The sequence below is a fragment of the Cornus florida genome, unplaced genomic scaffold, assembly GCF_030987335.1.
Source record: "Cornus florida cultivar Cherokee Brave unplaced genomic scaffold, ASM3098733v1 CherokeeBrave_3.0.0_Hap2_Chr11, whole genome shotgun sequence".
Taxonomy (NCBI): Eukaryota; Viridiplantae; Streptophyta; class Magnoliopsida; order Cornales; family Cornaceae; genus Cornus; species Cornus florida.
In genome coordinates this window covers 109,160,696-109,184,173 of record NW_026775581.1, presented here as the reverse complement: position 1 = coordinate 109,184,173, position 23,478 = coordinate 109,160,696, and the positions used below count along the sequence as shown (strand labels likewise).

The window sequence follows — 23,478 nt, the reverse complement described above, 5'->3', positions numbered from 1 at the left end:
TTCATGGCATTTTAGCACCTATGATTATGACTGATTATGTAATGATAACTTTTTTAAAAATTGAATGTCGTGGATTGTGATTTTGATAATTCCTCGTGTATGATTCTGACATCTTTTTCCCGTTCTTTGATTGTTGACTCAAGAGAGTCCAAAACCGGTGTTTTAAGCATTATCTATTGAGCTGTTCACCCCATCATATTATTACATTTTTCAAGTCACGGAAAGGAAGTGGCGAACGACATTCCTCTATAGGCTTGAATGGGTTAGTGGACTGTTCTATCATCTTTTGTATTTGTGATCTCATTTGTTTTGTATAAGTCTTGGGATGGCACGTATATATAACCTCAGGTTCGAATAAGAACCCAGTAAGACTCCCGGATTCGGATCGTTACATGTCCCTTGAGACGACCAAGAAACAAAAGCGTGGTTGACATTGCTGAGTTAACAAGAACTAGAACTATGTCCTTGTAATATTTTTCTACTTGGTAATGATGCATCTTGAACAAAGAGCTGAAAAAGAATGCATCCTACGAGCCTAGTTTGATGGACCATGATGAATGCTACAACCAAAATCATCCAAATTAAATATATAGTGCGACATCCCAAAGGCCTTACCAGCTGCATTAGCAGGTTTCAGACCTAGCATCATTAGAACTCTAAGTTGGGGTCAAAATCATAAGTAGCCCAAGTCAAATGCAGTGCCAGCCCATCAATGGTTCTATAAACATCTTGACGTCTTAAGTGGGATTTGTCGCTGACTAAAAATTTATGCACCTTATCATCCAACTCTATCCAACTACATGCAACTGTTTTCCGTGATGTCTTGCTTTTCATTAAGGACCTCACATTTGAGACCTCTTGCCATCTCCCTACACTGGCATAAATGTTAGAAAGAAGGACATAGTTTCCAGTATTCTCAGGCTCTAGTTCTAGTAACTTGCTAACCGAGAGCTCTGCAAGCTCAACATTCAAGTAGATCCTACTTGCACTCAGTAATGTACCCCATATTGTGGCGTTGGGCTCCACTTCCATCTTAGATATAAACTCATAGGCTTCTTTTAGTCTCCCATATCGACAAAAAAGGTCCACAATACAAGCACAGTGCTCTACCTTTGGTGAAATCTTATGTTCTGAGCTCATGATTCTGAACAATTCCATACCCAGTTCGACAAGGCCTGCATGAGTGCATGCTGTCAGTAGCCCGACAAACGTTATATCATCTGGTTTAATCCCAATTGCTTTCATTTTCTCATAATGAGCAATTGCATCCTCTGCAAAACCATTTATTGCCAGCCCCGTAATCATAGAATTCCAAGTAACAATATCTTTCCAAGGCATCTTTTTGAAGACTTGACGAGCTTTACTTATATTTCCACACTTGGAGTACATACCCATCAGTGCCGAAGCCATATAAACATTTGAATCCATACCATGACTCTCTGCATAGTTGCCAATGCGCTCACCAATTTCCACCGAACCCAATTGAGAACAAGCTGATAGAACACTGACAAGTGTGACATCATTAGGTTTAATTTGTTTACTCTTCATGCATTCAAATAGCTCTAGTGCCTCACTCGATCTCCCATTTTGTGCATAGCCAGCAATCATTGCACTCCATGCAACAAGATCTCTTTCAGGCATCCGATCAAACACTTGACGTGCCTCATCGACAGCCCCACATTTTACATACATCTCCAGCAATGCAGTTGAAACTACCATATTTGTACACAAATTGTTATCATCAATAAACTTCTTAACGCTCAACCCCAATTCCAAATTCCCAAGTTTAGCACATATAGAGAGCACATTCACCACAGTAAATTCAGTGGGACGACAATTCTCAGCCTGCATTCGTTCGAAAATTTTAAACCCTTCAAGATAATCCCCATTATGGGCATAGCATGAAAGAATAGAATTCCACGAAACAATGGTTCTCACCGGCATATCATCGAAAAGCTGCCGTGCTGTCAAGACATCACCAGATTTTGAATACCCAGTAATTAGACAATTATAAAAAGAAGGATCCTTAAACAAACTCCCATCAAAAATCTTCTTAGCAGAATCTAAATCGCCAATTTTCGCATTGAAATCAATCAAAGCGGTCTGAACAAAAACATTCGAATTAAACCCGTGACTTATTACTAAAGAATGGAGCTGTTTTCCTAATTTACTATCCAACAATGAAGTACACGCCTTGACAACCGGCGGAATGGTGTAACAATCTATCTGGGTATCCTTGCGCCGCATCGAAACAAATTCTTCTATGGCTTCTTTGTTCAAAGAATGTCGAGAGTATGCTGATAGGATAGAATTATAAAGAGTTCGGTCTGGCTGAGGAATTTGATCAAACACCTTGCGACCATAGTCAATGAAGGACCTACTCAAGAGTCTCTTGAGGAATATTGGGGTGATAGTGAGATTTTTTGTGATGATGAGAGCATGAACTTGCTTGAATTGATGTATATGTATGGAGGAGTGAAGCAAGTTTATCAAATGGTGTTTCATATCTTGGTGCAAAATGGGCTGGGGACACTAGGTCAGGTCAGTAGTAAAACAATGGCTTGTGTATTAAGATTACAACATTTAGCAAAACTTCACAAATGGAAAGCAATAATAGCCCACCCATATATAATGATCCTTATTACAGTACTACGTATTATTATTTTCTGGCAAAGTAAAGGGAGGGGAAGACTCGAAGGGCACACTCAGGTCATGCCTGGTCCTTAATTCTATACATGGAAGGGCACACTCGGGTCATGCACTATACAAAATATAATGTGAGTATGATAATTATAAATATCTTAGCATTTTCAAATTTACAACAAAAAATTTTGCGAATTAATATCTCAATTATTTCATGTAATCCACTTAGTTTTTTTTGTTTTCCCCCATGTAAACCACTAGTTATTATCATTACTTTTGTTGAGTCATGAGGAATTAAGCAAATGAAATGACGAGTTTGTCTTTTAATAGCAAAATCGTAAATTTACTTACTATTACCAAAAAATAAATAAATAAATAAATTGGCTCAAAATTTTAATTAAGTGGTGGATCACAAGGGCAAAATCATAAAAGGTGTTTTTGAACGAATTTTGAAATCAAAAGTCTCCGTAGTACTCCTTCATGATTTATCATATGATCATTTGAATTTTCTTAGGTCCAAACAATTTGATTTGGTCATCCAACTTGCAACATAATATCTTACTCAAAATTTCACTTTGTATTAAAACAGAAAAAAATCAAATGTTGATGTAACTTACAAATACTAGATTGAAACGGCAAGTGTCAAATTTGTAATTAACTACCAATGACTTTGAGCCTAACAGCTCCGTGAATGTTTTCCCGAGTTAGGATTGTACCAATTTAAAAATCTCCATGTTCATTCTGCTAAAAATAAATAAATGTTAAATTTCTTCAACAGGCAACAAAAAAATCCACAACCCGGTTCTCTGACTTTCTCAGACCTTAATCTATCAAACATAACCAGAATCACCAAAATTGTCTCATTGAATTCCAACAAAAGCCCACCTGCGATGCTAAGCTAAATGTGAGTCACACAACATTTCATAATAGTATGATGGAGTTGCAACAAGCCCAAACAATTATGGCTTCCATTCAGAAGACAGAAAACCACATTCACCTTGTGTCTTTCTCATGCACCAGCTTTAGCAGGCCAGTCACCATCATCCTGGATTTTAAAAACCAGTAATTCTGCTTTTACTTTGTGGACAGCTCAATCATCAGTTCTTGTAGCTGCCAACCACAGGTCAATCGTGGAAGACTGCTCAGTTTTATTTTCCAGAACAGATGAGAAGTCCAAATGCACAATCAAATGACTAAATAATCACTTGGATAATCATTTCAAAGGTTTAATTTCTAGGATGCATTATAAACAGATGTCCCAGACAGCCTCAATTTGAGTCGACAAAAACTAACTTTAAAGTTAACACGATTGCAGTTTAGCACAATGCTGAAGCCAATGATATACACCTTCACACAGAAACTCTTCAAATGCAAAGAAAACCAGAAACAGCTTTTGGTACAGCACACATCCATAATTACAAATCCAAGTTTCATTTCTACAATCTAAACACATACCAAGAAAACACTCAATAGTACGTTGGCCTTCAATATAATCATAGCAACCCTCAACCTTTAAATCATCTTCTCCATTCTGCTTGGATAACCCTTGCTGAAATCAAAACAATGCCCAAGGTTTAGTTTTTATAATCATACAAGTAAAATAATTAACAAAACTTCAAAGGACTAGATAAGAAGTGAGATATTTTCACAAGTTTTCAATAGGTAATCTTCAAAAAATAGAATTTGCCTCTCAAAACTAGAAACCTAGTGCGATGCATAAATTAAATTGTTCAATGTGAAGTCTTGAGTGGACTACAATGATTCTTTCCTTGATTTTCAGATTAAGCAGAAAAAATGGTATCAGAAACTAAAAATAATAATCCAGTTGACCCTACCAAACTATCATGTATGTGAGTGTATCAAAGTGCACCACTTCCAATGTCAAACAATTAAGAGGGATATCACCTTTCTGGGGAAAAAAAAAAATAAATAAATAAATTAAGAGGGATATCTCCCAGAAATGATTCATGAAAATTATTCCAATATGGGGTCCTTCAGACTACAAGCATGAGATCACGGGTTAGTGCATGAGATCACGGGTTAGTGCATGAGAGCAGTCACTTTGTGTAAATAATTCCATAAAGTTAGGTCTATGTTCAGTCCACCCTATACTGATCCCATGCAGGCGGGTTCTGCACGAGTACTCACCCAAAAGTTCTTCCAAAAATTATCAGAACCAAAAACGTTTTGGCAACCCATATAAAGATAAGAAACAAAATTTCAATTAATATATGACATTTCTTACCATTCCCATCTCTAGATGAAAACAGAGACCTGTCACTTCTATTTCCCCCTTTGCAACTTGCATGCACAGGCCTCTGTGCTCTTGGTGACAGTGAACTCATTTTGCTGCTACTTGAAGATGGCAACGAATGACGCCTGGTGACATTATGCTTCTCAGCCCCATCTTGGCCAAAACTTGGGGAGCCTTGTGCTCTCAATTTTGCCTTTGCAGATTCAGTTGCTGCCATGTAACTTGGCAATGTACGCTTGCTTTGTAACCCATTTTCTGAACGTTCCTGCTTTGCTGACGAAGCTTTCCGGATGGATTTCTGGTTATCACTGCCGGCTAAAACTTCTCCAGAGCTTGATTGCCCATTTGTCACATGAATACTCTCTACTTTTGCGCTATTCTCTAATGGCTCCAATTCAACTGCAGTTTGATCATCACGCAAAATATCAACTACCTCATTCACTATTAATGGTTCTGGAGTTGTTTCTCTATCCGGCAATTTCGACAGAGCCACAGTTTTCTCCTTCATCTTCTCAGCAGAATCACTCACGCACTGCTCCAGAACATCTTGATCTGAAGATCTCGATGCCTTCCCTAGACTGCACTTTGATTTCTCGCTGTCAACCTCAGGCTGAACATTTCCCTCCATTACAGGTGCATGAACCTTCCTCAGACTACGCTTTACTTTCTCAAGCTCATTTTGTGGATGTTCCTGCATTGAATCTGCTGGATGGCTTGAAACCTTCCTGAGGTTGCGTCTTGGTTTCTCAAAATCAATACTTGATTGTGTTGAGATATTGTCGACATCCATAGCAGGGATCCTCCGGCTGCTGTGCTTCTGCCTGCCTGTTTCAGTGTCTGCAGTTTGAGAGTTACCCTGCTTCTTTTGGGATTTTGAGCCAGAAACTTTCTTTGGTTTGGGAACTGGCTTGAAAAGGAAGGATGCCGACCAGCATTCTAGCCAGTTCAAGACTGAATTTGGTTCTGTAGAATCATATTGGAGGTGCAGGGGCATCGCAGTGGGCGATGAAGCAAGAAGCTACAGCAAAAAACCAGGTAGTCACATGCCCAATGAAAAAGCAAGAGGAACAATAAGGAAAAGAACAGAGATCAAATGGGAAAAGATGCAATTGAAATCTCAACGAGTGGCAAATTGATAACTGCCATTCACACTGCTAAACTTAGCTGACCCTCAATTTAGGAGTGCTGCAATAGAAGCAAAGCTAATTTTTCTATATCTTTCTGTATATAATACGTTTAAGGGGCTTTGCTAGGCATGCAGAGAGAAATTATGTCATAGATCTATGTCCTGCAATAATGAAGAAATAAGAAGTTGACAAAATTCTAACTAGGATGCCACAATCATTTACCCATGGTATGTCAAGTTGTCACAGCTTTGAACCGCCATGAAATTCCATGAATCTTCAAAAAAGAAAGAACCAAAATCAAATAGAGGTTCAAAATTTTAAATGCTCATTTTGGAATGAAAATTGTCTCTCTCCAATCACTTACTAAAACCTTGATGGATCCAAAAGATAACTGCTGAAGTTTTTAAAATTTAAAGTACAATAAGGCATCAGTAGAACACAAGCAATCACTGACGTGTGACCCTCGGGTATGAAGTATAAATTACACTTGCTCAGATGTTAATTCCTCGAGAGTCTATGTAAACATTAATATATAGAAGAAGTATCATTGAAGTAATGGAGCACTTCTTTACAATCCCAGACAACTCAAGAAAAGGTATAAATTGAGTACTAGCAACCATGTAGAATCATAAGAGCATAAAAAGCATAGTTATTATGACCTAAATAAATTGCTCCACCTGTGACTATTTCAGAAGATAAAACTTCTAGCAACGATATCTTTGGATATGACATGATGCGGATCTCACCTTACAAACAAAAGTATTTGCTGAAAGCTTTGCTATTCGTGCAGATTTGAAGACTCCAACAGGATCCACATGCTTGCTCTCCTGATGGACAGAAGCATATGAACATTATATTTTATAACAGAAGCATGCAACAAACTTTGGAGTTAAACTTTGTTCCTTGTAGCGAACAATAGGAGTGTATAAAGTCAACTCAACAAAGTCCTCCCAATAAGTTAGGGTCAGTAACATACTAAATGAAAGTTTGACCAAAAGTTCTATGTTGGCCATCTACCTAATGCAATCTCACCCCTATTTCTCTAAAAAATAAAAATAAAAATAAAAAAAGAATATCACATTAGATCCTGGAAAGTACTTTCTATGTATGCTCTTTAGCCCTTCTTGTGTAATTTTATACAGAAACAGAAATTAATTTGTCTTGCTTATGCGCTTGTTCATGGGATTGAGTGTGTAAAAGATGCTTCTGAGAGAGAACTACAAAAACTTTCTTGGTCAGATGTGGTGTAGTCTTTGTCCACAGAGTTTCATCCATACAAATAATGAAGATTAATATCTTCACCTCTTTAAATGTGCCACATGTGACATGCCCAACAAAAGAGCTTTAACTACTGCGGATTGCCATGAATGTTGAACAATAATGCTATAAGATATCCAAAAAAAAGTATAAGGAACGTTTTGCTGACAGATTCTTTAACAATAATGAGGTTTTAATGATATGAGTACTAATGATGTGCTTCAAGAGGTTACCAAAGGCTTCACTAGAATGCACTTTTTTTGCACTTCAAAGCCAATATCAGAATGCCTGATTTTTCTTCCACGAGCAATGGCCTGTAACTTCACAATTCCCAGCATACAGAGTAGAGTAGAAACAGCTTGTCTCCTCACCAAGTGCCCACGAACAAGCGCCTGCAACCTTATTATTCCTTTGAGGGCATGAAATGCTCGGCGAGCCTTCACATAGAATGCTTATATCAGTACTGGCATACCCTCGACAAGTGAGTGCGACCAAAGTTCATATATAAAAACAAGAGCATATGTAAAAATATATTTTAAATTCTCAGAGTTTAAGTTATGTAATAGAGTAAGCAATTAGAGCCAGTTGGCAGGAGCAACTTGTTTTGAAGGTCAGCAAAATTACTATCTGAGGATCTAACAAATCCTTTATTTCTATTCCTTTTCCTTTCCTTATCTTCCACACTTTTAACCAACCATGAAATAAGCTCTCCCCTCTCCTTTCCTGTCATTTTCTTTCCCTTCAAACTACTTGAATTTAAAAGCACTTAAAATGCCTGTATAAAAAGGTACTAATCGCCAGGGACGGACTTAACAAGAAGTCGGGGGGAATTGCCCCCCCTGAAATATTTTTTTTTTGGAATTAAATTTTTATTTTTTTATAATAAATTATATTATTTAGCTGTAAATTTAAAACTTGCCCCCTGGAGTTAAAACAAAAAAGCATTGTTGCCCCCTCCCTCTTTTCACGCGTCTTTTGACTTGACTTTTTTAGAACCCTAACAAAATTAGATCTGCAAACACACACATAGATAAATTAAAAACAAAGCCAAAAAGGGTGAAGCCGCAAATGGAAAATACCTTTTGACTTTTTGAAAACTAGCAAAATTAGATCTGCAAACTATTCAACTGAGAGAAAATCGAAAACTGAATATATCCAAGAAACTGGAAACTAAAAACTGGAAGTGGGGTTGAGAAAATCGGAGCTCTATTGAAAAGAAGCATCAGGAGCATATGAAAAGTCGTCAAGGACAATTGTAAATGTACTCACTCAATGAACGTTTAATTTGATTTTGCTTATTAGAATGGTTTCAATTTTTTTTATCTTATTGTTGTTAAAGGTCGCCCCCCCTAACATGAATTTCTGGGTCCGTCCCTGCTCATTGCCACCAAAGCACACAAAGAATTATTGCTACTAAATCAAGTAGCACATAAATTTCATGCATAGATCTAATGGTCAACAATGCATAAAAGAGATGACATTACACGAAATTTTTCACTACTATGTTATTGTGCAGGAGTTAATATTAGCACTTCAACATGCCTAGCAATTAACAAACCCGTAGCTCAGCAAAGCCAACAAAAAAATAACTTCATAATACTACTTTGAGCCAAAGAGAAGTACCATATAACCCCTAAAAGCAGATTGTGCTTTCGTGGCAGCTTGTTCTTGTCTGATTCTTTCAGGATCTTTAGGAACATCTAGTTCTGTGGTTTCAGGTGCATCTGCATATTGATTCCCTTGCAATGCGATCGCCCCTTCCAGTGGTAAATTTGCAGTTGTTCCGTTTTCTTCCATCCTTTCTTCATTTTCATCAATGGAGTTCAAAACCAGATCTGAAGCTAGGGGAAGATCCAAATCCATGTCAGCTTCTGTTGCCTTGGCAGAAACCCAAATCTCTTTCTCATTTTGAACTTTCTTCACATAGAGTTGAAGAATTAGTTAGAACTTGCATATGCTAGTACTTCTGATACGGATAAATGATCTTATTAACTTGAAGCAATTGCTCCACAGAAAAATAATGATAATAATTCTTTAAAATTTCAGTTCAAGCAACTGAGGCTACATAGTATTTATTGGCATACAAGTCCACGAGGAATAGGCATTTGACACTAAATCCAACATATATTTTCAAACCACAACTATCCAAAAATTTGACTGCTCATATAAGTAGTAGAAACACAGGAAAATATCGGATATAAGTCAAAATCATGAGCTTCCACCATCAAAAGCATGACAATGTGGTGCTTGCCAGTCTACATCAACATAACAGGATATAAAACTCTACAAAGCTAAAGGTTCTACAAATGCAGCGGAAATTTGTCACTGACAGAAAAAGATTATCAATAGAACATATAACCTCATGTGGGCCATGTGGCTAATTAGGTAAGAAATTTGTAAAATAAAGTCGGAGTGCCAGAACCAGAAGCACTCATGTTCTACTTGTATCTTCTCCAAAAAGATTTGCAGTTTTATACAGAAATGATGTGTTGTTGCCAAAAGTATGAAAAAACATGTAACATGCAGTAATAAGCTTATTAATACCTCTCTTCCTTTGGACAAATTAGTTTTGGACGATTTCTTCCCAAAAAGTAGGGTTTTGATCCATTTCCCTGGTGATTTGCCCATTCCACGGAGTTCAAGGTCCAAAACCACCACAATCTGAACCCCACTCCCTGCATTAACCCACGTCATTAAAGCTTAAACATATGCAACAAAAACTCTAGATATGGAACAATACCTCATAAATATCATGCAATCTAGAAAATTAAAAATAAATAAAAATTAAGTGAAGATACCATGCCGAATGATAATATATGGTACAAAATCAGCTAGAAACCATGCAATCTAGAAAGATAAAGCAAAGAAGAAGAAAAAAAATAGAAGAAGGGTTATGATAAAAGACTGAAAAGATTAGGTCAATCTAGGTCACACAAATTGAATTCACGACTTTATAATGAAATCTATAATCTACCAGCCATTTTTTTAAGATCCCAATTTTATGTCATCAGAGACACAGAGAAATCCAGAAAACAGTTAAAATAAACTAGAATAGTACATTTTCTTTTTCTTTCTTTTTTTCTTTTCTGTTTTTTAAGGGGCAGTAAGTAACTTGTTTTCATAATTCTTAATAAGGAATCACTAAATCAATTATGTCTACAATCTTTTAAAATAACAACCATGGAAGTGTTTAGACCTTCTCTTGTTAAAGGATTTAAAGCAATTTGTATAAAAACTAAATAAACGAATTTGTATTTCTCCTTGTTGTAAGACTTCAATAGAGACTATTTGTTCAACAGTTTAAATTGTAAGACTTGATTCAAAATCAAAAGCATCAAAATCAAAAGCATCGTTATTGTATGTCCTGCTAGGTTTAACTTATGGTAAATTCCAATCTCTTGATTTATTATCTATGTTCTTTTTCTTAAGTGATATATTATCTATGTTATTGAACATAATTTCTTCAGAATATTTTATATCATCTATAATTATTTATTCATTGAGACATATATCTAAGCATTCTACCCATTGCCAGGATATTCTTTTAAGCAATCTAATCATGTTATCAATCTGTCAACGATTTACGTACCAAACAAAACCTAAAGCCTTTCACGCACAAGACTAACACCTTAAAACATTTGCATGACTTGGGTGACAGTGTAAGCATGTGATTAAGTAAAAAAACTTCAACAAACTAATATTTTGATGAAATGAAACTTGGCTCTGATACAAACCCTAAACCAAGAAACACGACACATGTAAGTATGTGACACATGTAAGTATGTAACACATTTTAAAACACATATAAAACTAAAAAATAAAACTGGATTATTAGAACTTTACATCAAAGTTACAAATTTACAAGCAATGAAAACACTTGGATTGAAAATAAATTGAACTTTGTACAAAGCACATTGAGCATAGTAACACAGTAGATCATACAAGAACATTAACATCATTTCCAATGACCATAATAACAAAAAATGAGTCACAATTTATAAGCAAGCGATGGACTTGAAAAATGATTTAAGTCCTAACAGCGGAGACTACCCATCTTGGATGGTGTGAAGTCGTACTAATGACATTTCTTTTAGATTTAAAAAACTATTGGATCGTAGCCCTAGGCTCTGATTAGAGTGTGTGCAAGGTCATGATCTAGAACTAGAGGAGGAGTGACCAGGTCTCAATTTTAAGCTATAACTAATTTAACCAACTTTTGCACCCTAACTAATTATAATTGTAATTCAAAAATTAAACTAACTAAAAGACAATTAAATCATTCCATTCAACATGCGACATATGTAAAGGAGAAAATTAAGGCAGTAATCAAGTATGAATACACAGATTTACATGAAAAATACGAACGGAAAAAACCATGAGACATAACCAGTAGATCAAAATCCACTATGAGAGAAAGAGGTTATAATTAAAATACCAAATATTCCCTAGAATAACCCAGTCCCTCCCCTGATCCTTCCAACTGCTGATCCGTGACAAACACACTCACGCAATCTGCTTCTCCATGAACTTTTATATTTCCTTTCTAGCAAGGTTTGACTCTACATGAGTGGATTTATTGTTGAAGAAACAATGAAGGGCAACAGTAGAGTTTTCAACAACCAAAGGGCACCCACCATGCTAGATATATGATGAATGTGAAACAAAAATGCAAAATGAATGCTATGAAGTACGCCTCTCTTTGGTTGAACATGGGTTATCTGTAAATTTTACTATCAGGAAAATATTTAATTTTAAAAGAAAACTCAGACTCACATGGCTCAATAAATCCAGCCAAGTGTCTATTGATGAAACCAGACTAGTGCCTTTGACTGATCCCTCGATTGATCAAAGTGTCCTGTCCTTTTATAAGTAGGGTTTTGATTTTAAGAAGCCTCCAAAAAAAAATTTATGCATATCAAAAGGAATTCTATGACTCAAAAATTAAAAAAATGAAACCCTAATTGATGAACGTATATACCTACTTGGTTAGTGTCTGGTATAAGTAGTAATTACCTAGCTTATGAATAATTCTTATGTTCAAGATTTGCACTTGGAGAAAGTGACATAACTAACTTGGCACTCCCATAAGCATACAAATAATAAAGAAAATTACAAACACCACCAAAGGTGTAGCCTAGTGGCACCTTCCAAAGAAACTTGAGGGTTCAAGACCACAAAGGGGCAAAGTGGGGTGTCTATGTGTTTCTTGCCAATTAACGATAAGGTTGGCAACTGTATCAGCATTTCGAATATATTAGGAATAATTTTGTAAGGAGTACTAATATTTCCAAAAGTCAAAAAACTTCCCAATAATTTTTGGTAAAATCAATTATCAAACAATATTATGAAGCAATTCTAATGGAAACAGAATGTGTTGTTATCCACCATAATCTTAATGCACGAAATCTGGCTTTATTAAAGCTAACAATCTTTGGCTCTTTGCAGTAATATCCTTCCCGAGTTAGGTATCCAAAATTCGTCAAGGATATAGTAATTAATGGGATTGTATCCAAATGTGGAAATATGCCTCCTATTACCAAAATCCACAAGCCAAACATTAAGCATTTTCCAATTCGATAAACCTTCCTTTGATTATATTCCCAGATGATTAAAACTGTGACTGGACAAATGAAAAATCCAATCGTAACAAGCATAAATGCCCCAAAAAGAAAATAATAATAAAAATAAATAAATAATGATAACCCAAAAAAACAAAATAAGAGGGAAAAAAAATCTGCAAGCAGAGAATGAATCAGCCGTCACAAATAAAATATGGAATAGCTTATGAAAATAATTGTAATCTGATCGGAGCACAACCATACAAATAGGCAACCACTTCAAACTCAACTAAATTGTTCCAAGATACAAACAGAGGAGGCAATCCAATTAAAATGAAGAAGTAAGAAATCAACGAAAAAGAGAAACTAAAAAACGAACAGAACATTGATAACACCCTAGAAACCCACCAGCACCAGCAGGATCAATTCTTACTAATGAAACTAATAAATCAAGAAAAGATACAGAGAGTACAAATGCAGAGAAATTAACTGAAGTAGCATCAGATCCGAGTCTTACCCACAAATGCAGTCCTCCGAAACCCTTAATCTACGGTTCCTGTTAAAAAAAAAAAAAAAAGCAACATGTTCAGAAAACAGAAACATACATATAAACTGAAAGTGTACATATATATATATGATTACACACACAAACATCTATATATATCACACGTAGTATTATATAGAGAGAGAGGCAGAAAGAGCAAGGCAAATGTACCATGACTGAGCTTGCAAATTAAGAAAATGCTCTCTCTTTCTCTCTGCTCTGTACTGAACACTGATGGCAAAAATTGCCTGAAATTGAACAATAGAATAGAATAGGAGATAAAGAATTCGGAGAGGGCAATCTCATGGTAGGATATATGTGATCCTTATTTGAACCGTTGGATTCGGATACTTTTCTAAAATTGAGTCTATCAGCCGGGAATTTGTGGGCCGCGGGCCGCAAACGTCAGCAAGCGTGCTTGGGCACCTGCTACGTGTTGGAGTTTGTGCTTGGCAACTGTTACTTCGAGAAAAAGTGTCCTGATGCTTTATGACGTCGCATCGTAAAATTACTTTTTGAGCTCTTAAGAGGTGAAGTTTGTCCTGACGCGCAACTGCGCAAGGGTTGTTTGGAAGACTGTGTACTCGCCGTCTGTCAATTCAGGATCGTGGAACGTGTTGTCGTAGCCGTTGGATGAAAGATGGTGATTTGTTGGATGAAGAACCAAAGATATCGCGGGCGGTGACAACGATAAGGGAGTGTTACGGGGGATAGTTGCCCCACGTCTATTCAAATAAAAAAGTGATTAAGTATAAAGATGGATATATATTATATAACACTATTTAATCATTTAAATTTTTAGATAAATAAATAAGAGTTTATTCGTTATAATTAATATCAAAATCAAATTTAATTCTTAATCTAGTACCACACCAAGCGTCCAACTCAAAAGGCGTTCAAGTAAGTCACCTCGGGTAGGCAGGTGGCTCGATTTGTTACAAAAGAATATTTGTGATTTGTTACGAAGGAATATTTGTCCCACATTTGATTCGAATGGGAGAGTGATGGGTATAAGTGGGTGAGTATGTAACATTATCCAACAGCTTGAACTTTTGGATAAATGGACAAATTCTCACCCGTTACAATATCATTATCATGTGATTAAGTAATATAAATTTTTTAAATACGATTAGGCATTAATTATTGTAATTACACCAATAAATAAAATTCAACAAGAACTCTTGTTAAATTTTAAAAATAACAAAATTTCTTTTGTATTTATGCAATCACTAATCAATACAAAATGTCATCAATACAAAACATGTTTTTTTTCAAGTTTTGTCATCACTAGGCAAGCCATGAAAAATTGAGAGATATAAAACAAATGTGAAATAATTTATGGTTAGTTTTGTACACATAAATGGAATAAAATGGTTTTTTTTTTCTTAATTGTTTCTTTATTTGGAATGAGTCTAGCCATTCTATTTCCTAATATTTTTTTATGAAAAATTAAATTTAAAAAACCCTCTCGTGTTAAGTCAAAAAATATGTACCATTACCACTATCTTTCATTACTATCACCGCCTTCTACCATTACCACGGTCTTTCATTACTACCATTGCTTTCACCATCCTCACCTCCACTGCCTTCCACCACCGCCACCACCACCATCACCACCACCACTTGCTGCTATTTTTAGGATCCAAACGATAAATTTTGACCAAAAACCACCCTCCCTACATTAGGGGGAAGATGCTAAATTTTGCGAGTTGAATTGTTTCCAAATAGAGTGAGTCTTGTTAGATCACATTGACTCACCAAAACTATCCTTAATAAATATGTCAACAGCCCGTTTAACCCATTGAGACTTTTTTTTTTTTTTTTAAGTCACCTAGACTTCATCAATCAGTTCTACACCCTCATTAGTTATACCTCATATATATGTCTTTACCATTCACTTTCTAATAATCCAAATTCACTTTTAGGTGGTGATCTAAAGTGTCTGTTTGGTTATATAAAATCAACTAGAAATTAAGCAAGATATATATTTTTTAATATAATTTGGATAGAATGAAAAAAAAAAAGGTACACCCACTCCACTATATGATGGGTGACATTGATACCATTTCGTAATAACTGACTCTATCACATGTTATGATATTGTTCATTTTAGGCCCGAACTCATACGATTTTATTCTTGTGTATTTACCCTAAAAACCTCATACCATCTGACAATAACACCATTAGATATAAGCATTTTATACTTCTTTTATTCAGGCGATGTAAGATTATGCAATCTCTAATTAGTCCTAGTGTGATAGTTCGCCTAGTACTTATTTACACCCGCCCACATGACAATTGTTTTACCCAATTATAACAATTTAATCATTTTCCTAATGGGTTTTAATGAACTACAAGCCAACAACTCAAGTTAAGGCACCTTTTATTTTATTTTATTTTATTTTACTTTATTAATATTTTTTTTAAAATACGTGTATCAACTCCACAATACACGCACAATTCAAGTAAGGAATGCGATTCAAAAGCGAGATCTCAACATCCCTATGCCCCCATGGTGTTAAGGCATCTTTCATATGGAATCAATTCGTTAAAATAATATTGTTTGTATTCTCAAAATCCATTTTTATTTTTTTCTATTTATAAGGCTATCACTAGCACACTCTTGTCTTGTTAACCTAATTTGAGTACCAGACCTAAATGTTGCTGCTTACAATCTTTATTATGTATGTTTTGTGGTCGTTAAAACACTAATTTATTTTATTATTATACTACTTTATATAATAATGGTAATTTAGATGAGTACAAATATATATTTTTTTAGCAACTTTTATGATATCCAAATCACTGTAAATGATTTCCGCTCAGCAGGAGTAATAAATTCATTCACACTATACATAAATGATTGCTACAATAAATGCATTACAATATTTTTTTATAAACTTTCTTGAAATTTTTTTATTCTAATTAAATATATGATAATATATATATATTTTTTCACCTTACTTTATTTTCGTTTCAATTTCAACTATTATTTTCTATCTAATCAATTGAAGCTAAAGGATTTAATTTTTACAACTATTTTGTATAGTGAATATTAGGCTTGGAAAAAGTGTTCACGTGTTTATCTATCCAAAAAATATTTGACAGAGTCACAGGGCCTATTATTCATTTGAAAAAAAAATAAAAATATATATATATATATAGGAGTTTCTGAAAAAGATGATAAATCAATAGTCCATTACTCCATTATGGTTGAAAAAAGAAAATGAAAGGAAAAAAAAGGAGAGAAATGAATGAAAAAAAAAAAGTGATACCTTTAATTTGGTCCCATCTAGGATTAATTGTTGGCTGATGAAGGTGCATGTACCAGAATTTGGATAGACATGCATAACCATAATTAATTTGTGCTAGATTTTGTAGTGTTGGGGGTTCTATTGCCAACGGTTGCTCATAGGGTCACATTGCTAATCGTCCAAGTAAAATCCAACATCCCAAACGCACTTCAAAACTTGGGCGATTGGAGGATTATTTCAACCATATTTTTGGGAATTTGAATTTTAAAAGTCTAGATCAAACACAATTCATAACTATCAAGGGTTCTTTAGAAAGAATCATGTTGGCCAACTAGCATCAACTAAAAGGTTCTTCAATATGGTCGGTGACACAATCAAGCTTGATTCTAATTTTTAGTTTGTTAATTTTATAGTTTAAACCATCCAGGACTGTAGTATAGAACTATAGTTTTTACTTTTTAAAATAAAATGTGAGAATTTAAGGGTTTGTTTGGTTTAATTTTTTGAGAATAAATTTTTATTTTTTAATAACTGAAAAACAGAAAATTATACAAAAACTTACTTTGTTGATAATTTCTGAGTCTGTTTTTTAAAAATTCAGTTAAAAAATGCTTGTTTCCTTACAATTGTTTTTTATAATTATCTAAAAATAATTTTATTTATAATTCTCTAAAAATTATTTTTTGTTTTCTAAGTTCTTAAGAATTACTTTATGAGTGAAACCAAGCAAAATCCTAAGAATCTGTTTGGTTTGTGAATAAGAAAATATTTTTATTCCTAGAAAACCAGAAATTAGAAAAATCATACAAAAAATCTACTTGCTTCAGTTTTCTAAAAACTATTTTCTAAAAATTCAGTTATAAAAATACTAGTTTAAGAGAAATGTCTTTTATAATTTTCTTAAAACAGTTTTATGTTTTATGACTTTTTCAAATTTGTTTGTTTTTTTTTATTTTTTTATTTTTTTAGTGTCAAGCAAATCCTAAAGTTGCCATGGAGATGAACAAGTGTGTGAATTTCTTACTAATAATAATAAAATAAAATAAAATAAAATTTGTAGTTGAAACTTATGAGAAACTCCTCAAACTATACTATGATTTTATTAGGTTTTAATAAATATTTTCATGTGATATATACATACTTTCCTCAGTTATAAATCATGTCAATGCACTGCACTTGGAGAAAATTCTATACATACTTTCCTCAGTTATAAATCATGTCAATGCACTGCACTTGGAGAAAATTCTAGTTATATTTTTCAAAATAAACTTTAATTAAAATAATACATATCCTTTAGTACTCTGTCCAGACTCCATCCTAAAATACTTGTACTATTTTTTATAATAATTTTTCTAAACTATTCATTTGATATTAATTTGATTAAACAAGTATACTAATTATAAAATTCTATTTTGTCTTTTAATAAAGATTGAAAATTCACTTTTATCAATGTAATAAAAAGCACCCCAAAAATTTTGGACCCAAGTGAATAATTTATTTTTAAGAGAAACAAAAAATGGAATCTATTTATAGAATAATATTTGGCAGAAGGAGATAATTATTGGGCGCGTGCAATGAAAACATAGTCCCCGCGAGTATATGTTAAAATTTCCTAAATATCCCGCCCAAATTCCAATTGTTACAATGTAGCCCTAAAACTCCTATAGTGACTTAACGCTTTTGACTCTTTAAATACAGTTCTTCAATTTTCTCTCAACTCTCTCTTTCTGAAGCAAACACAATGGAGGACAATGTAAAAGATCAATCTTCTAACTCTGGTACATCTATGCTCCAATCTATCTCTCTATGTAATATGTATATATATGCACAGTTGCACACACGTTTGATTGATATATTTGTCGCCTTTTCATTTGTATCTGGTTCATGTTGCAGAGAAAACGGCGACGTCATCCTCGAAACTTCGGTATCCTCTGCGTTCAGCAACCAAATCCAAGGAGGAGAAACCACCAGTTGCCGAATTCTCACACTCTTCTGCCCCAAAGAGGTGTATCAATCTGTTCTTTTCAGTTTGCAATTAATGTTTTTTTTGGGGGTTAGAAATAGAATTGAAGTCAATTTCCATCATTTTGTTGCACTATTAATTCATAGAGGTGAAATTGGTAGTTTTTTGGTTTTTGTTTTTAGATCTCTGATACATTTCATTGAAATTGAATCCTTGAACATCATGGTCCGTGTAGTATGTGGCGTTTCTGATTTTAATGTTAGGGTTGCAGTGAATGAAGTTTTCGTAGGGTAAAAGAAAATCAGGCGGTGAGACTTTTTAAAAGTAATGTGATGTGAGATTGGAACATGCACTTGCCCGTTGCAAGACATTATCTATGTTTGCTGATTTTTTTCTACTGTGGACTTTATTGATGAAGTGCTTGAAATTGCATAACATTGTTTCTGGAATGGGCTGCTATATGCGAAAAATTCATTTGATTTCAGATAGGTACTGGGCCAGATCATGGTCCGGTTGACATTTCAAAAGTATATCTTTCACTTCGAAAGAAAAAATATAGAAGCTGTGTCCAGTAATTGACTATAAGAAACCCGTAGGAAACCAACAAAAGGAACAGCAAAAAATATTATTTTCCTTACCAATTTATAGCCATTATAATTTAGCAGAATCCATTGATTCTTCAACTGACAGTGTTACCATCTAATGTGTGTGTTTTTTTTCAGTAAATTAGAATAAATTTATTTTAACATTACTTATTTAATACGATTTTAGTTATTGCATTTAGTGAAAAGAAGCAAAAACTAAGAGTACAAAAATGATTTCTTTTAGATTATCAACAAATACTTTCAGTTAATATTTTGTAGAATAAATTTATATATCATTTTTGCCCAAAAAAATGTAATAAAAATACATGTCATTTGTTTGGGAAGATTAGAATGGACCTGGGTTCTAGTTGGTCATTCCATTATAATAATGTTATCTTTTTTTTTATTTTGATTGGTCAGACATATTAATCGTTGCAAGATTCATCATTCCATACAGCTTCTGCTCACTCCACATAATATGTTACCTTTCATCTTATTTGCTCTGTACATAGTATGGTTGAAAGTTGAAACTAGATATTTGGTATCTAGAATGTCTTCTGCTAATCATGCTTTATGGTATGTGCATGTAAAGTGATCACAGTATCACATTAAGTCTAATTTTAAAATAGGTTATCAAGTTGAAGTTTGTTCCTGAGGCAGAAAGTTTTTCAGCTCTTGCATGGTCAGATTAAATTATGTTGAACTTTGTAGGGTTGTAAATGGGGTGTATGGGGGGTCAGGAAAGTTGCATATGAACTCCATTATTTTGAAAATTCCTTATAAGGTCTCTTGCAAAGTCAAAGATATATATCTTTTTCAGCATACTAGAGTTGCATACTTTTAGTTCCTGTCTAACTTTTCATAGATTATAGGTGCAACCCTATGGTTTCTTGCATGCCAAAATACTGATATCTTTCTGGGATACCCCTTTTTTTTCTTCAGGGGAAGGCCTGCATCTAGTGTAAGTAAGAGCACGGCTGTTCTTGATCACTCTAGTGAGGACAAATCTGCCAAGCCTCCTAGAAGGCTTACTATTCCTTGTAAATCAAATGTTGGCTCTGCTTCAAGAACAGTTGGCAGTGTTACTCCCATTTCTGAAACCAGAGCAAAGAGGTCTGTTAATAGTCGAGGGAAGAGTGACACGCCAGTTTCTGATGCTTCTAAATCTTTAAACACGAAGAAATTTAATGTTATTTCCTCAGCATCTTACTGGCTTTCACAGATTAAGCTCTCTGAAACTGCTGCTAAACACTCAATTTCCCTTGGTTTCTTCAAACTTGCTTTAGAGGCTGGATGTGAGGTATGCCAGATGACATATCCCTGCTTTAGATTCATATAATAAACATGGGGCTAAACGAACCTTACTGAATTTTTATTTGGAATCAGATATTCACTTGTGGGCCTATTCAACTCATTATTTTATACAGTTTCATAATTAAGTAGTTTGCACACCATTTCAAATTTGAAAATGTTTAAAATATTGTTTTGATTGGTAGAAAGCAATGTGCTCAAATGTACTGATTTTTTCAGACTGGGTAATTATGCCCTTTAAGTGCTTCAGATGTGGTTAAATAAATAAAAAGTTTAGAGCCATTATAGTGAGCATTCTCTTCATTGTTCACTTTGAGTCTAGATATTGGTCTCATCGGGTTAATCATTGGGTCAGACCTGCATTATGCCACATGAGGCATTTTGCTAGAGGCACTAAATGCAGTTTCAAGTTTCAACTCTCAATTTAGATATTGATCTTTTTATTTAATTTGTGATAAAAATAAATTTACATCTCTTTGTTATACAGATACTAGAATGTTATTCCATTTTGTAGTTTGTCTGCATGTGTATCATTATTATTTTTTACTTTTGCTGTACTTGGTTTGGGAAAGGTGTCTATCTGTGAATTTTCAAATATTGTTAATTTAGTCAGATGGTTAATATTGAGCACTTTTTGTGTTTTCTGTTTTTGTTTGTTATTTTAATTATGTTCTACAATGTTGAAATCAGCCTATTCAGAGAATGAGGGATGAGCTGAAATCTTATGCACAGCGATATAACTTTGTCGAACTTGGAGAACCTGCAAAAGAATTATTTGAAAGCTACAACATTTTAGAGAACTTCGAGCAGTTGCAGGTCTCTGAAACTTGTTCCCAAGTGCTTCAAGAGGAAACTAGAACATCTGATGATGATGTACACAGCTCTTCTTCTATTACAGAAATTAGGAAACTGGAGCCTAAGCCCTTAAACACTGATGCTGTTCAAGTTTCCCCAGTAATAGAATCAACCAAGAAGGAAATTCCCCAAAAGAATAATTCTGGAATGAGGACTAATGGATCCTCTAAAAAGAAGTCTGCAACCTTAAGATCTGTTTCTGAAACTTCAGGGAGTAGTGTACCAAAAAAATCCTTGAAACCAATCGAGTGGCAATCTAATAAAGACAATGATAAGATAAAGAAGCAGGGAAAGAAATCTGCTAGTGGAGAAGGTAATGACCAATTGGTTCATAATTCATTTTCTAATTTGGTATTACAATTTGGCAGGGTGTTAATCAGCTTATACATTTTTACAGGTCAAGCCAACCCTTTTCCCGTGGAGGAAACGCACAAGGAAAGCAAAGAAAACATGGTAAATTTGATTTTGAAAAAAGAAAAAAAGAAGATAAAATAAAATTTTTGTCAGTCAGTTCCCTGAATTTTGTGTTAATTAATGTGAAGAAAATTTTAATTTCTCTAGTTTATTACCACAAAAGAAAACGTTGCAGTTAGTAAAAGGTTGGAAGGCTTGTTGATAACTTAGCTGACTGCTTTACATGTCTGATAAGTGACCAAATATTTGTGCACTCAACAGTCTCAATTCTTACTCCAAAAATGCTTTTATAACATTGCTGAAAGATGAAGGTCCAAGCAAAACACCCACAATTTTGTCTCTAACACGGCTCGAACTCTCAAAAATGAACTTGAGGAGAGATCGTACCATCGCCCATCGGGGCTAATGCACATTCAGTGAACTCGAAAAAAGTTCATTTCTTAGTATTTTGAGATGTATTATTATACAGATGTCTCTTTTACTTAGTTGTTGTCATTATTGATAATTTCCTTAATCTATCTCAATTGTTGTAGGATGCTCCCCAGATGGAAGAGATCATGTGACTGAAGTTTACTTTAGACACATCCTATGCACTGTGCATGCAGAATTCTTGTTGGCTTTTGTCTCAGCGGTTTTCTTTTGTATAGAAAGGATTAAGTGGACGTGTTTCAGTGTGTGTGGGAAGTAAGAAATTTACAATTTTTTTAATTTGCCCTTTTTCTTTTTGGTGGGTAAAGTTGGAAGTATGTGTCCATTATACAATTACTGAGTGATTTTGAATTGCGTTGGATTATTAAACTTGGTTTATGTTGTTGGCTGTTTTAATAATTTTGCAGGTTTGAAAGTAGTACACCAGTTGTTGTCAAGGATTATATTACAGTATGCATATTATATAATTAATGAATTATTAAATTCAATTATTGGACTAATTGGCTTGACTTAGTAATAACCCTAGGCTTGAGCATTGGCCACGTAATATTACTATAGGAAAGAGTAGGATGATTATTGATTGAATATTGATCTTCTTCTGTTCTGTAGACAGCAGAATTGGTCATCTAAATATTTGATGGCTGTCCATATTCAATGGACTGTGATCCTATTTTCTTGAAAAAGCACATCAAATAAATGTAAAAAGGCCCAATCATATGTAACATTACTCCATTTTTTTATTTTTTTATTTATAATTTAATATTCTACAATTTCTTGAGTGGAGACCCATAAAAATTTAATATTTTCCAATTCTTATATTTGTAAATATATCACTTATCTCTTTCTGTACACATTACCTTTTGACTCTAGAATTTCTTGAACATATTTATACCTTTTACTTCTAAACTTTTAGCGGTAATCCCTTCCGACACCGCATCATTCAAAGAGAAAAAACAAAAAAAAAGTAGACGTGTCATGATTATCAGTTTGATCCCATTTTTTTTTTAATAATTAACCTTTTATAGTATAAAAAGTAATTTAATAATATCATGATACATAAAATGGAGGAAGGAAGTTACTCATTGTGAAAGAGTATTTTTGTAAATTTTTCAAAACAGTCGGAGGCAAATGAGGAAAAAAAAAAAAATCTGGCTAAAATTGAAAAATAATGGGCCAAAGCAATGCTATAACTTGAGAAATTTTACGCTGTAAATTGTCTTGGGGCCTTTTGAGTTGTATTGAGCTTACCAGTATATTGGAAGAATTTAATTATTTATTTCATAAC

General features: G+C 34.1%; 3 protein-coding genes across 3 annotated transcripts; 1 reads left to right on the top strand and 2 right to left on the bottom strand.

Moving 5' to 3' along the window:
- Positions 1-556: 556 nt before the first annotated feature.
- LOC132286590 (pentatricopeptide repeat-containing protein At1g08070, chloroplastic-like) lies at positions 557-2,748 on the bottom strand. The gene has a single exon (XM_059788948.1). The coding sequence runs from the start codon at positions 2,503-2,505 to the stop codon at positions 649-651; it is 1,857 nt and encodes a 618-aa protein (XP_059644931.1). The 5' UTR covers positions 2,506-2,748; the 3' UTR covers positions 557-648.
- A 1,085-nt stretch (positions 2,749-3,833) lies between these two features.
- LOC132285569 (protein IQ-DOMAIN 31) lies at positions 3,834-13,864 on the bottom strand. Its single transcript, XM_059787761.1, has 8 exons — positions 13,555-13,864; positions 13,357-13,395; positions 9,826-9,956; positions 8,905-9,198; positions 7,515-7,718; positions 6,771-6,851; positions 4,889-5,915; positions 3,834-4,192 (listed from the first exon to the last, which is right to left on the bottom strand). Exons 3-8 carry the CDS (start codon positions 9,907-9,909, stop codon positions 4,161-4,163), a joined length of 1,722 nt encoding a protein of 573 aa, XP_059643744.1. The 5' UTR covers positions 9,910-9,956; positions 13,357-13,395; positions 13,555-13,864; the 3' UTR covers positions 3,834-4,160.
- A 4,466-nt stretch (positions 13,865-18,330) lies between these two features.
- LOC132283998 (uncharacterized) lies at positions 18,331-22,614 on the top strand. The gene is made up of 6 exons (XM_059786061.1): positions 18,331-18,415; positions 18,531-18,642; positions 20,127-20,484; positions 21,186-21,663; positions 21,748-21,803; positions 22,298-22,614. Exons 1-6 carry the CDS (start codon positions 18,379-18,381, stop codon positions 22,325-22,327), a joined length of 1,071 nt encoding a protein of 356 aa, XP_059642044.1. The 5' UTR covers positions 18,331-18,378; the 3' UTR covers positions 22,328-22,614.
- Positions 22,615-23,478: the final 864 nt, after the last annotated feature.